Source organism: Sylvia atricapilla, chromosome 5 (genome assembly GCF_009819655.1).
Source record: "Sylvia atricapilla isolate bSylAtr1 chromosome 5, bSylAtr1.pri, whole genome shotgun sequence".
Lineage (NCBI taxonomy): Eukaryota > Metazoa > Chordata > Aves > Passeriformes > Sylviidae > Sylvia > Sylvia atricapilla.
In genome coordinates, this window is record NC_089144.1 from 23,822,335 (window position 1) to 23,837,406 (window position 15,072).

General features: G+C 41.8%; 1 protein-coding gene across 1 annotated transcript in view; it reads left to right on the top strand.

Moving 5' to 3' along the window:
• Window positions 1-7,998: 7,998 nt before the first annotated feature.
• CTTNBP2 (cortactin binding protein 2) overlaps window positions 7,999-15,072 on the top strand; it is a 77,713-nt gene continuing 70,639 nt past the window's right edge. Inside the window, exon 1 of the mRNA XM_066318979.1 lies at window positions 7,999-8,136. Coding sequence (XP_066175076.1) covers window positions 8,068-8,136 — 69 coding nt within the window. The 5' untranslated portion in view covers window positions 7,999-8,067. The remainder of the gene's footprint in view (window positions 8,137-15,072) is intronic.

Sequence of the window (15,072 nt, forward strand, 5' to 3'; positions counted from 1 at the left end):
ATCAGATTCTGAATTTTCTGCAGATTAATAATGCTTGTCCATCAGAATGAAAAATTACTTATCCTATGATGTGTCTAATGGCATATTTTCAGGATCTTCCCCAGAAAAGGCCCATGGCAATAATTAATACCTAATGCTATATACACCACAGCTTTGGGCGTTGCCTGGCAACCAGCATCCTGTAGGCTTCCTAAGGGGCCTCAAATAACGACAGGGGAGCAATCCTTTCACACTGCCATGAGCGAGAAGAAGCTTTGTTCTAGGCTGCTGCTCTGCTCTGGCTGTTTCTAGAGTGATCTCGGAGAACAAAACTCCCTTAAGAGGTCACGTTTCTGAAAAGCCTTTTCACAGGATAAAGAGAAGCTAAATGGACATGCTCATTTTTTATACTCTGGAATAACTTTTACCATCAGAAATACTACCAATATTCTCTTGTTATCTGCTAATAACAGTTTGTTTTCAAAAGAAGTGTTTCTGTGGGCTCATTTCTACTTCTAATAGAATAGTTTTCCGTCTCTGACAGGATGTTGTGCTGATGTTTTTTACAACCAAACGGTTTTTCAACAGACTATCCATTAAATTTAAAAAAGGACTTGTGTTTTTACACAAATACTGTTGTATCTCAAAGGTATCTATCATACAGAATAGCATAAACTTCATTGAAATGAAGACTTCCTCAGCTGTAAAAGCATTCTGTTTTGACAGCGCCATATTTTAAAGTACCAGTTCATTTCCAGTTCCAAATCTTTATCTTGGCACTCAGATGTATATTTGCTCAGATATTCACATCAAGAAGAGAAGGAGGCTGGAAACTGGTATTCGAAGATTTCCCTTCTCAGCTACAGTTTCCAAACTCTTCTGTGGTCCTTACCAAGTCATTGATCTTCCCTTTATATTTGCTTCTGCATTAAAATAACAGCCCAAATATAATCAGACTCAGAAAGATATTGTGGTTATTCGATAGCCCTTAAGAAAAAGTCACTAGCATCAGGACATATTTGATTTTTTCATAAATTTTGCAGAATTTATATCGTTTAATGCTAACACATTCAACATTATTTGAATAGGGAAAAATGCAACAATATTCTGATGGTAAAGTGATCATTTTATTTACAGGACTGCATAGCATGTGTTCTAGAATCTGGAAGATGTTAAACTAACTGATTGGCAACCCAGTACTAGGTTTCTATGAATCATATTTTGTAGCTGTTTCAAAATAACAAAGATCAAATATTATGTAAATATTCCTCACTCCAAATCCACTGACTTTCTTTTCCTTTTTTTGCTGCCTTTGTCCTGCAGCAAGATTATTCAGCCTCCCAAGGTATTTTGTAAAGACATAATCATACAGATTTCTGGCTGCAGTAGACCTTCTGTAGAGCTTTGACTTTGAATTCATGCTCATTCTTGAAATCTCAGAGGAAATTGTCAAGGCACAGGAGGCAAGAGAGTCCCCATCATCTATTGATGAAACTCAGGAGCTGATAAAACTCAGGAGTCTAAAAACTCTAGTTCATGCTCATTTTTTAAAATTTCTTTCCCGCTTAATTCCCAGTAAGGCAGGCAAATGGCACACTGGGGATCAATCCCATACAATCTGAGTGTTATCTCAATCCCGAGGGATATGCTGAGCAAAATTCTAATGAAAGATAATCTTATGGATATCCAGAATTTAAACATTAGAGCAAAGGTAGAATTCCTAATCCCTAATTTAAGAGATTTCAGTGCAGTTACACATTGAAAGATGCTTGATAGGAAAGACTAGTCAGGGTTATATCTCTCTCCTGCTCATTGCTTTTCCTCTCTCTGCCTCATTTACATCTTAATAAATGAATATTGCATACATTCAGGGTGCCACATGAATTTTAATTTTGTCTTTTTTAGTTATGATTTCACAATCAGTCTGTCTTGCTGATTTTTTCCCTGATTAAAACATTCATCAGGCCTTCTGTTACCCATAAGCTTGAATCACAGACTTACACATGAGTTGCCCACCTTTAGTTCAGGTCACTATGAGTCTTGGCAATATGATCACATTAGTTCAGTTTATGGAACACACACACACACACACAGAGATCTCTTGTGTCACAGATCTTTTCACAAGATTTTTTTTCAAGTTTGAGAGTATATATAAAGTTACATTGCAAAGGTTGAGTTACATCAGTGAGTAAGTGCATCACTTTCCTACAGACAAGCAAATTTGTTCCTTTATTCTAGCAAATGCTTGTTTTCCAGATGGTAGTTAACTCCTCAGTACAATAATTTCTGTTCTGCGTCACCAGCATGGGAGCCAGTTCTCCTGGGCTGTGGTTCTACAGTTCTGTGATGGAGCTAACAAACTATTGAAGCAGTTTTGTTTCATTAGCAAGGGAATTTTGCCCTGGTGCTGTGCTTCATTAGCAAGGGAATTTTTCCCTAGTGGAGCATTTCGGCGCAAAAAACATTTCATTACCAAGTCCCTATATAGATGTTCCATCTAAGTGCTAAGGTAGTTACCACCTTCCTGAGACTCATCCTTCTTGACAATGAGTTGATTACTCTCCCTTGCAGTTTTATTTCCACAGTTACAGAGTAAAGGTCCTCTTGAAGCTGTTTCATGTGCTGAAATCCTGTACACAGTGCTGGGCTCACAGTGAGATCTCAGAACAATAGTAGGGTTTGGCAGGGAGGACAGCCTCCACTATGTGCACTATCATTCCAATTCCAGGTGAGTTTTTTTGAGGATGCAGTGGTCCATTTTGCAGTGATATAGCTTCATCTCTACAGGGGGGCATCTAGTGATCCGATTTCGTTCATAGGATGTCAGTAGCATAAGGCAATTTCAAAATTAACCTTTGGTATAATGAAAATGAACAAAAGCTAAAACAGTGGGCTTAGCAATCAATGGATTAATTTTAAAGATGAGGGGGAAAAAGAAAATTAAAAAAAAAAAAGAGAAGAGATTCTGCAATAAAGCGATTTCTTAGTCACTGAAAAAAACCAATTTCATGGTGTAGTGATTCGTGGGCAAAGAGTTAAATTCCAAAATGAGGCAGTGCACTTCTCAGCACTGCAGATCGCTGCATAAATCCTGCCAGTAAAGGAACAGACTCTTCCACTCTTGTCTGCCAGTTGCAGCATGAAGTCTCCTGCCTCCTGCCACTACAGCCAATATGATAACAGCAGCAAGCGTTTCTCCCATGTCCAGAAAAAAAAAAGTGAGGTTTTTGCTTGGAACTGCTGATGCCTGTAGAAGTACATTAGTCATCATGCCTGCTTAGGGAAACTGGTTCTGAGAATTCTTGATTCCTGCACCTTTATTGCTTCAGTTAGAAAACTTTTCTGGATTTACTTCACATTCCTTACTGGTACTCACCACTAAGAGAAGATGAATAAAGAGAGAAATAGGATACACACTTTGCCTTTTCTGAATATTTTCATACATTTTCACTTAGATAATTTTAACTGTTCTATACTTTTCTCTTATTTAGAAAGCTGTACACACTCCTTTTTTGTCTTGATAGCAAATGAGTTATCATTTTATTCTTCCTCAAAGAAAAGCTTGTGTATTTCAACTCCAAGAAGATCAGTGTGTGATGTTTTTGCATAACACAGACTTCAAGACTTCTCTAAAATAAATGTTTCAAATTCATAAGCTGTACCCATTTTTAGTTTACAGATTCCATTCTGGGCTCAGATTTCTAAAACTTATGCGCTGCAAACACTCAAATTTTAGATTCCAGTTGGAGCAAGCTTCTTCTCATGTTAAAAGGATGTCTCATTTAGCATCCTCCTGCTCAAGGTTAACTTTTTGAATTGTCACTCATCATTTTTAGACGTTTACAGGATGTTACAGTATTGGCAAAATGATGTCATTCAAAGCAAAGCCTCAGTGATAGCAGCTGTCTTTGTAAAAGATACTGGAGGATATTGCCATTTTTTCCTTTAGTATGTTTGCAGCAGGCGCTAAATACTTCATTTTATGTTTTAAAGATTAAAACACAGCACATAAACATTCCAATAACCTTTCCTGAGATGTCAGTAGTGCTGACACACAGAACATTCTATTTTGATAGCTTTTTTCCCTTTGTTTTTCTGTGCACTTTTCCCTCTCTAAGCAGATAATAGACAGTTTTCAACACTCCAGTCATGTGAATCACATCCCTAGCTTCTAGTAATATTCAGCATTGTTGAATTTATGCTCACGAATCAACCACTCCAACATTTTCTTTATTAATTTTACTCCTTCTGCATAGTCAATTACAGCATCTCTTCTTTGAATGCCTACTGGAGATTCTATTCTGTTCTCAACGCTTTGACTTTGCCTCCTTTTCACCTTCCTTTTTAACGCTACTTTAAAGTCCTCAGAAGCAGGCAGCATGCCTTTTAGAATATTGTCTCTTTTGCTATTGAATTTCACCTGGACAGTGATGTGCTATCTTCCAGAGGAAACAACTCCTTCTTCACAAAACCCAAGTCAATGGTTCAGAGCTATCAGTGTGCTGTCTACTGCATATAGGTCACCAAAACCAAAGTCTCCTGAAGAGGTAATCAGTGCAGTATTTGAATTATATTGTTTGGCTTAACTTGATGTGTCCTAGATGAGGGTGATGGAAGAAATTATTGAAGTTTTCACTGGGATGACCTTTGGAAAGATTTTGATGTTACAGTGATTAATAACTTTTACTCAAAAATCTAATATTCTGCAAAAATTTATCTTGGAACTTCAACATCACCTTGCTTGAAATTCAGACACAGGCTGTTTGTTTGCTTTTAAAGACAAAATATTACTTTACACCTGTTTGGTTGTTTGTTTGTTTTAAAGGCAAATAAATACTACTTTACACTTGTTTGTTTGTTTGTTTTCCCATGCAAATAGTTAGTTGCAAGGAAAGCCATTGTACAGTTGAGATCCACAATTTGCTTCCCTGTCAATATAAAACAAATTTTCTGTCACTGCAGTTGTGTGCTGCAGGAGGGAATAAGCACTGTTCAGTTCAGCAGCTGCATCCTGTAAGGTGTGGACAGATTCCACTGCTTTGTGCCAGCTCTCTAATCATAGGAAAGAAATACACTTAAGGCCTGCTCTAGGCTTGGGCTTTTCTTTATGTTAGTCAGGCCAAATAAAACTGGAACAGCAGAAAAATAGTTGACTGCATTCAGTTTGCCAGCTACATGCTAATAGTAAAACAGTCAGAACCTTCCTCTGAAAGAAGCAACTCCTTTGCCTTACTGTAGTGATAAAATTGTAAAAGCAATTTCTCCTGCTGGAAGGGCTCTGACCTAAACGTGCATTAAAGAACTGTTTTGCCCTGTATAATGAGGGCATAGAAATGACCATGCACTATGACAGCAGTCACAAAGTCATGCTGTCCCTCACTTTGAAGTCATTCATAATGTGTGTAGAGATGCTGTATTACTGTGGGGTTAGAGCCACTGAGAGAGGACATCAGTAGCATAAAACAAATAACCAGAGAATAAGTAAGACCTTATCCAGTGATGCAGTAGTAACAATCAAGGAAAAAACCATCTACTTTGAAGATTATTCCCTGTGTGAAGGTGTTCTTCATGCAGCAAAACCTCAAAGACATTTGGACCACACCACCATCACTGATGATGCAGTGGTTGCTGTGCAGCATGAGAATCTACTCCCAGTAGTGACTGGCAGTATCTACTATGGATTTCAGTGCTCTCATGCCAACCATAAGCCTTGCTGTTGCCATTAGGGGAAAGAGTGAAGAAACACAAACATGCAGTATGGGGTCATACAATTACAAACATCAGCAATATTTTCAAAATGTCGTGACAATTCATTTCATGATATAAAGAAGAAATATAGATCACTCCTCCTTTAAAAGCATGTCTGTCATCTTTTTGACCATAACAGCAGGTCAAACTACTTCCAGCACTTGGATGATGTGCTGAATATTAGTTGTCTGGAGATAGGCTTTTAACTGAAGTGTTGCTGGTCCATCTATTCTATTAATTTTTTGCTGGCTGAGATTGAGCACTCCCATCTCTCTCAGAAATCACTCTAAATTTATCTTCAGATGAGGAAAGAGAGATCAGTTCTCACGTTTGAAATGGAAAGCTATGACTAATATAGTATTCATTGTTACTTTGATAAATGTACACTTGGTAATTGATAAAATATCAGCTAAACCAGTTTATGATCTCAGCAGAGCAAGAGATAAATGGTGCAGTCTTTGCTACATCATTGCTCTGACATATATGGTGTTAAAAAATAGTATTTACACAATATGTTGTGTTCATGCTTTGCACCATCTCAGAGAGACATAACTAACTGTGAGGGAGAGCAAATGATCCTAACACAACAGAGAAATACTGGCAATGATAATGGTAGATTGGAATCAGTAAGAGAAAAGATCTCCTCAAGCAATTTTAAAAACCTCAGTATTTTAACACATTTTAGAGAGAAGTATGACAGTTCATAGGAAACAAATTACTTTTGTTGCATTTCTTGAAGGCAAAGCACCAAATATTCTTCCAAATTTATATAAATAATAATTATGAGTAATGTATGTTACTTGGCTGTCAATAAAGAAGACAAGCAACAATTTGTCCTAAACAAGTTAAATGGTATTAGAGTGCTGAGAACTGAGAAAAACAAGTTGTTTTAAGCTATGTGTCATCAATGTAGTTTCTTAGCTTCAGTGGTAGAAGGGACGTGAGCACACACTATAGTTATAAAAAAATTTAAAACTTGAGTAGGAGGAGAGCTCATTTTTAAGGAGAAAGAAAAAAACAAACCCTAAACCAGAAAACATCTGTTTAACTGGATTTTATGTGGCCTGTAATGGATCCTATACACTGCCTTCTTCTTGCCCTGTTCAGTGTGCATTTTCCTGACAATTGGAGTTTATTCTACTAACCACAGTTCCCCTTCTGGTAATGTAAAGCAGAAGAGTTCGTGTACGGCTTTCCTTCCATCTAGCATGCTTAGAAGAACATTTGCTGTCTTTGACCAAGGTATTGACCCATTTCTGGTCCTGGAGTTCAGCAGGCTTGAGGCAGCCCTGTGAAAGCTGGAGCCTGGCAAGGCTCAAAGGAGCCTGCCATTGGTGGAAGTTCTATGTGGCTGCAGATTAAACAGTGTTGTAAATTCAGCTTATCATAGATAATTTGGTTCCACAGGGCAGTACATTTAGATTTGGTTTTGGTGTAGGTCGCCATTGCCGGGGCAAGACCGTGAGGAACATCCCTTGGAGAGGGGCAGTGTGGGGTGCTCCTGGGTGGGGAGCACTGAGCCTTTGTGATAACGGGTTCAGGCTCAGCCAAAACTTTCCCCTGGAAGGAATCTTGAACAGGATTTGGCTTCAGTACCCAGCTGGAATGACAAAAGACAGCCCCAGGTCAGGATGGGCTCCAGCACCGGGTCTGAGAGTTGCCAAAACACTGGGCCTGGCTGTGTCCACCCTCACACAGGGTCTGAAAACATGCCTTGAGAATAAGCGAGTCAAGCAACAGCTCGCAGCAAATGTTCCCCCAAACCGCTCCACAGGGGAGGGAGAGGTGACTCCTCCGGTCCAGCACCCTCAGGACGGAAGAGGCACAGCTGCCCTTCCCTCAAAGGCTTCAGTTGTTATAAGGGTCTCACGGATCAGGTAAGCCGACCCACTGCAACTCCGTATTTTTACGTCCCATCCACAAGCTCTCCTTTCCTTCTTCTGCTGCCAAACCACGGGGGTGGCTAGGGAGGAGAGCGATGCGTGCGTGGGGCCCGGGTAGCGCGGTAGCGGGGACACTCCCCTCCGCCACCATTGCGCGCCGGCCGCCCGCGGCGAGGTCCCGCTCCCCCTCCGCCTGTCTCCGGGCCGTCGTATGGAGGACGGGGAGCGGGTGGGTGGAGAAGCCCGAGCGCCCGGCGGCGGGAGTCGCTCGCCTCTGCCGGCGCAGGGGGCGGCCCGGCTCGGCTCGGCAGCCCCGCCTGCGCGGCGCCGCAGGGGTTAAGCGCCCCCGCTGCCGGCGGGATCGCTGCCGGCGGGGAGCGGGTTAAGCTCCTGGCGGCGGCGGCTCCGCCACTCGGCTCCGCACCGCGCTCCGCGCCGGAGCCGATACAGCGGGAAGATGGCGACGGAGGGAGCGAGCGGCGAGCCCGGCTCTGGAGGGCGGGAGGACTCGGCGGCCACGGCAGCGGTAATCGGCCTGGCGGGAGGATGGGGGTGCGACCCAGCCGCGGCGAGGAGCTTCACCCATGGGGCTGGGACGAAGCGGTGCCCGGAGACCTGCCTCCGCTGCCCCGTCCCTCCGCCCTCCTTCTCCCCCGGGGCGGGACGGGGCTCGCTGTGGGACCCGCAGCCGCCGCCGAGCCCCGTCCCGCCCCGGGCAAGAACAGAGAGAGGCGCGGGGTCTCCCTCCCTGCGGCTCTCCCTCTCCCCTCAGCGGGGGCGGTCGGTTCTCGCCCTCATTGTTCCTTCCCGCTGCTCCGGCTCGGGGAACGGCGTGCGGCGCCTGTGAGGGGCATGGAGGGGGCTCCGCTCCCCGTCTCGCCTCTCCCGCACCCACTCCCCGTTTTCCCGCTGCTTCGCACAACCGGGGGGCTGCGCCCCGGCTCTCCGGGAGGGCTGAGCTGCTGACAGCGGCTGCTGCGGCGGGACCTGTCAGACTGGGGGGAAATGTTGCTCTTTAACCCCCTGCCGGGCCCTCAAGGCGCTTTGCTTTCGCTGCCATTCGTGAGGCGTTTTCGGCGCAGAGGCACCGTCCTTTTCCCCAGCCCCGAGTCCCCGTCCCGAGCTCCGGGTGTGTGGAGACTTCTCAGCTGCCAGAGCCCGCGCCTCAAGGGCAGGATCTGGCTCCCCGCCTAAAATATCCTCCAAAGGCGAGCGGAGCCCCCTCCCTGCCGGCGTGTCCTCTCTGCGGTGGGTGAGGCGGCCGGCAGGGAGGCGGAGGGATGCGGTGCGCTGCCAGCCCATGGTTAAAGCGGTGTCGGGGGAGGCTGTGCTCCCCTGGCCCGGCGCTGGGCTCCTCTCTCGGCTCCACACCACCCCAGGCGAGGCTGCAGGACTCGTCTTCTCGGGCGGTCTGCGCCTCTGCTGGGCCGCGGCTCCTCGCCCGTGCTCTGGCAGACCTGTGTCAGCCCGGCGGCTTTTCCCTCTCCGGTGCATCCCAAACCTGGCGTGGTCCAGCCTGTCTGGCTGGACTTCCCGCGGCGAACCAGCCCTGGGTACGCGGCTGGCCGACAGCCGCAGGAACAGTCAGGCTGTAGCTGCTCGGTCTCGCAACCACATGCCAAGTTCAGGGCAGTAAAATCGCGGTGATGCCCGTTCTGATTGGGATCGTTCCTGAAGGCGATGGCTCCCTAAGGGAGGGGCACTAGTTTCTCTAAAATTTAGGTTATTGCTAGCATTTTATTTTTTATTGTCTTGTTTACTTCCAAACTGGCACTAGTTCTTATCTGAAACCTTGTTCCAGCTGTATACGTAATTGTCCTTGTGTGTCTTAAAATCTGCAGTGTTGTAGAAATTCAGTTTTCCTTTAAAAAAGCAAACCTTACACAGTGCTTATTTATACCATCTCTGTTTTATTACAACTACGATATAGCCATGGCATAAATGAATATTAAGGTAAGAATTAATAAAAGTGGGCTTAAATACTTTAAAGCTCAGGTTTTGACCAAAATTATTTATACTAAATTCTTTAGGATATTCATATTATTACTGCCTTAATTTTCAGTTTTTAAATATCAAACAAGTAGCCTGTAATCAAGTAGCACTTCAATATTGCACTGTTAGGCAGTAGAGTATAAGCCACTCAAGCAATTTGGTGTTCTCATTGTGAAAGGTAGGAGGGCTAGCTCTCCACTGCACACTCATTTTAACATATGTTTTTAAAAGTGAAGAGATATTAGGATGTAAACTGTGTGTTTCTCCCTAACAAAAAGAATAGCTATACTTGAACAATGACAAAATATTTTTAAATTATTGCTTTGCTTTTTAATTTGCCTTCAGTCATTAATTTTTCTTTTATGTGTTTTTTTTCCTCACCAGTATAAACATTATATTTGTAATTGATGTTGTACAGGAGAATAAAACCTCTGTGCAATGAAAATATTTTCTTAAAAATATGTTTATGATACTTAAATAATCCTTTTGAAGGGTTAGTATGAACAGCTTTTATTTTCTGTCTTTAAACTGGAAAAACAGAATTATGAATTGGATCATCTTGCTTACTTTTTGGATGACCATAATCATTCAGATGACTACCTTGTAAGTTACACTGAACTTCAGCTTATAACAAAATACTATTTTCAGTACAGTTTTAGGTTAGATTTTTTGGAGGTTTTAGTTTTGTTCTGTTTTTTAATTTATTTTTGTTTTCTTCTCAGAATCCTGATTGCACAAATGGTGCAGCAAAAAGCTGTGAGAACAGTGTTTGTGTTAGTAATGTGTTAATGTGTAAGTTTTATGCTATATGCAGGTGGTATGTGACGCTAGGACACTACAATAGGGTTTCTTGATACTAAATACTTGTGTTCTTGTGTCTTGATACACTATCAGTAACATCACTGGAAAATAAAGACTTTTTCTTCTCTTTTTAGAAGCACTGTAGAAAAGGAAGGAAAGTGCTTTCCTCCCTTTTTTACATTCACCAGGGAATTTGACTGAAAAAGCCTAGACTGTTCTATAGTTTGTTACATTTGGGAACAAATCTTGTTATTCTGAGTTTCCTTGGATAAAGCACAGCATTTGGAGAGCCCATCACTTCTTTCCCACAACATACTGGTATTTTTATACGGTAAGGATGACAGGGAAAAATAGCAGGGGAGTGGTTCTGATCCTTCTTCCTACCTGCTCAGCATGATTGCACTGAAGTCACTGAAATTGTGTTGGTGCAACTTGGACAAGAATTGAGAGAAAACATATGTGTGTGTTTTAAAACATCTTTGAATGATTTCCATCTGCCTAATGTCTACCAATAATGATTGTATAATAGCAAGAAATAATCCAATTTGACAGTGTTTTTGTTGAAACATTGAACATCAGCCTGCTGTGCAGAGGGTTGGCTTGTCACACACTTTAGTTTCAGTGTAGATTTAACATAGCCTATGAAAAGCCTGTTACATCAAACATGACGTCTATTGAAATTATCCAGTAAAGTTTTGGGGTTTGAGTTTGCTTGACCAGGGATCAAAAGCATAAATGTTATTTTTCCCTCAAAGACAGTCCCTTCTACTGTCTCTAAAGCTGTACATGTAGCAGTTATTGATAGAGTGGACTCCTGACTCCACTCAAGTAAGAGTGTTGCTACAAAATTGCATTGAGAAGCTGTGCTTACCCCAGAGGATCACTCTGGGTTGCTGTGGGTTGCGTAACAGTACAAAAAAAAGTTACCCTACAAGAAAAACTGTCGATACTAAATAAAATTATATATAAACTGAGAGAAATTCCGTGATACTTTGTGCTGACATTGTGGGGTATTTTATGCCTGGCTTGGTGTATTCACTATGGATCAATCTGTAAGAATATTCTCAGTAGAACTGCCATTCTGGTCAATATAATGAAATGCTAAATTATGGCTTGATCATATCAATTATATAGGCTGATTTAGATCAGTTGGAAAGATTCTTACCTGAAAACTACTGCAAGTAGCAGAAAATGAGGCCATAGCCTTGAAAAGCAAGGACTATATCTCTTATGAGAGATTACATCCTAGAAAATGGTCACTTGCAAAAGGACTGTTGGAAACCCTCTTTTCATCTGAATACAAGATTTTTGGCATAGCATTATCATGTAGAGAAGTTATTTTTTTCTAGTCAGATGTGTGATGCCATTGTGTTTCAGCACGTAGGTGACATGCAGGGACAGCACGGTTCTGTCTGTTCTAGTTCTCCTGCTTCTCTGTGGTGAAAGATTGGTCTCAATCCATCTTGCAGTGACACTTCCAACCTCCTTTCTTCTTCTCCTCCCCCTTCTCCAAACTACAGCACTGCCTTTTCTCTGCCTTCTACTCCAGTACCTGCAGCACATCCTCTCTTCCAGTGTTGTAAAGATCTTTGCAAGTGAGAAAAGAAAGCCACTGAATGCAGTCCACTTTGTAAACATTCCTTTCTCTTCCAAATGTGGACTGTCACACTGTCATTAGAGGAGAAGTGCAGAGGTGAAAATTCTGAGCCAGCTGTATGAAAGTGACATGGGAGGTGTAAAGCTGATGGATGCAGTAAGTTCTGCTGTTTTCCCAACTGCTTTGACTTCATTTGTGTGTAAGCATTGCTCTGGCCTCAGAGAGGATATACCAAGGTAGGAATAAAGATGGAAATTGGGACAGGAAGGAAAGACCTCAGAGAAACAGCAGTTTGAGGTCTGGTTCTGCACCTATTCTTACCCAAGAAATGGAACAATTGATTTAAACCACCTGCATAATTCTTGAACATGTAAATCAGAAGGTGTCAAGTAGCCTTAGGGAAGATGTGCTGGTATGTACAAATGATATACGAGTTAAAGCTTTCTTGGGCATTGTTTTGGTTCTCTTATAGCACAAAGTATGGTGTAAAATTCTGGAAAACAGCTTCAACAGTGTGTGCCCATAGCTGTAGCTAATCATGTACTATTTTCCTTACAAGTGACTTATTTGAAAGTAAATTTCTGAACAGAAATTGCCCATTAAATGTAAGAATTTAAACATGATTATAGAAGGCCTCAATCTATATAGAAGCCTAACTTGCACTGAACTAAAAAAAAATGATAAAGTAACTTTGTGTCTTTTAATAGATTGCAGAAATGTTTTAACAGCTGTGACAATATCTGGGTGTGTATAAAGGTCAGCGTTTTAGTAATTTTGGTGGGATTGGGGGCTGGTTGGTTGGAGTTTTTCTGTTGTTGTTTCAAAAACTGATTTCCCAGCTCTGAGGTATATTTATGGTTAATGTTGAAACTGTTAAAAGTTTTGATGTTAGCTGAAGCCAAGAGAGCCCACAATAGCTAACCAAAACCTCCCCCACACCTTAAAGAAAACCTTCTGAAAAACCCAGAAAGCTGGGGAGGTGTGCTTGAGGAGGGCAGAATAAGTGGGTAACTTCTTGTGGTGAACAATCCAATAGAAGTCATTGAGCTAATGGATGTTATAATTAAATGCATATATAGTACCCTCACGATCCCTTAGGTATGATTATGAAATTTTATGAGTCTTGAATGTTAACATCACATAATATTCTCTTCAGAAAAAAATCTCTGCATTAGTTGGGGAGCAAATTCAACGACATTGCTTTTCCTTGAAAGATATTTCTCCGCTTTCAGACCTGTTTCTGTTTCTAAGAACATTCCTAAAGGTTATATCTCCTTAAGTTCATGTTGGATGTGGTGGGAAAATGGACACATATTTTTGCATCTGATAATTTCTGGTGAAGCATGGGATCACAGATTCTTACTCTAGTTTTAGACTAAAGAACAAACCTTCCACAGGCAAAGCAATAAACTGTGGTTTTCCCCAAAGTATTCACAAATACTCTGTGGATATTATAACCACTTCTTTTAGCAGTCTCTCTATTTGCAGTTTTCTTTATTTGAAAGAGGCTATGATTCATTTGACCACATACCCACTTCCTTTTATAGTTGGTGGGGTGAAGTAAGTGGCTCGAAGGAATAACCTGTTTTAGAAACAGGTTTGTGAACTTCACTGGTTTTGAGTGAAGTGACTTAGGCAGATGACCCTTGAAGGTATGGGTGGAGGTATGAATGGGGTTCAAGACACTTAAATTAAGGTGTCTATGTGTATGCACAGTATTTAATATCCTATTACAGTCAGTGGAGCCCTGAGCAAATAGTTCTGGTGGTGGTTAGCTGAATAGCTTTTCTGTTTGTTTGCCTGGGCTGATTAGTTCTCCATTGCAAATGAAGGGACATGGGGTACCTGGCTTGCATAGCTGGTACCATGAGGTGCCTCACTTACATACAAGACACCCACCTTTAGGTTTTCACCTTTAGTGGTCCATGTGTGATACTCTGGGGTATCCCAGCTGGATTTTGGCTACTAGTCCAGCTGGCATGGATGGTTCTCCTGAGTTCTGTATCTGTCTGTCCCGGAGAAGCTGTTTCTGAATCCTGGGATGTTTCAAATCATGTGAAGTAGTTCTCTATAGGAAACTAAAGAGAATTAGTGAAAATAGATATTTATACTTGATCAGATGAGTTGTACCTGGGAAACATACTTAGTGTTGTAAAACATACAAATCATGGTTGTGTTTCTCCAGTGCAGTTGTTTCATGGGTCTGGCAGACGTGAGGCCATCAGTATAGTAGAAGTTTATTTTGTGTAACCTGATAAGTAATAACAAACCTTTTTAATTTTTAGAACCTTATCTGGGAAGTCTGCTTTGTGAATCTTCAAGAGGATTCTGTTGTATATTGATGTGAACTCAAAATATGTAATAAATGTAGATATTTACCTTTCCCTTCCCTTCTGAAAATACTTTTATTTTACTTTTGACAGCTTTTCCCTATATGTCTTCGTGTACCCATTTTTATACTTCTCCCTGCCCCACTTCCTCCCTTCCATCTCTCAATTCTGCTCCACAGATTTTGTCCCCAGGTCCTGGAATATTGCCCAGCTCCATCTTTTAAAAAGCCTTCTGAGCAAGATGGGGCTTGTTTCCTATGGTCATTTGTGATTAATTCACAGCTAACTTGGTTTTTGCCTGTGTTATGTTTAGGGAAAGTACAAAGTTGTGGCTTTTATACTTCACCTATCTCTTCCAGCTTCTGCTGAAGGCAGCAGAGTTTTTAGCAGTTGCTGCTATAGCACAAAGAACAGCACTTCTGGTTCCTGAGGTTGCCAGTGTTATCCACTGGGCTATGTCAGCAAAACCAAACTATTGCCACTACCAATCTCTCACAATTTTTTTATTTTTTTTTTTTTTTGAGAGTGATGTGATGGATTTAACTGTAAAGACTTTCACCATTTCTACTCTAAATTGCTTTGCATGTGAGAAAGACTCCATTCTGTTCCTGTGCCTCATGGTGGCCTTCCAATTTCATCTTCTTTCTGTCTTTTTCAGAGGCAATGGAGGCTAGAAAGTGCCTCTCCAGTTTGATCACTGCTGTTCTGAGTAGTCCTTCTCATGTTCAGAATTGATGGATTT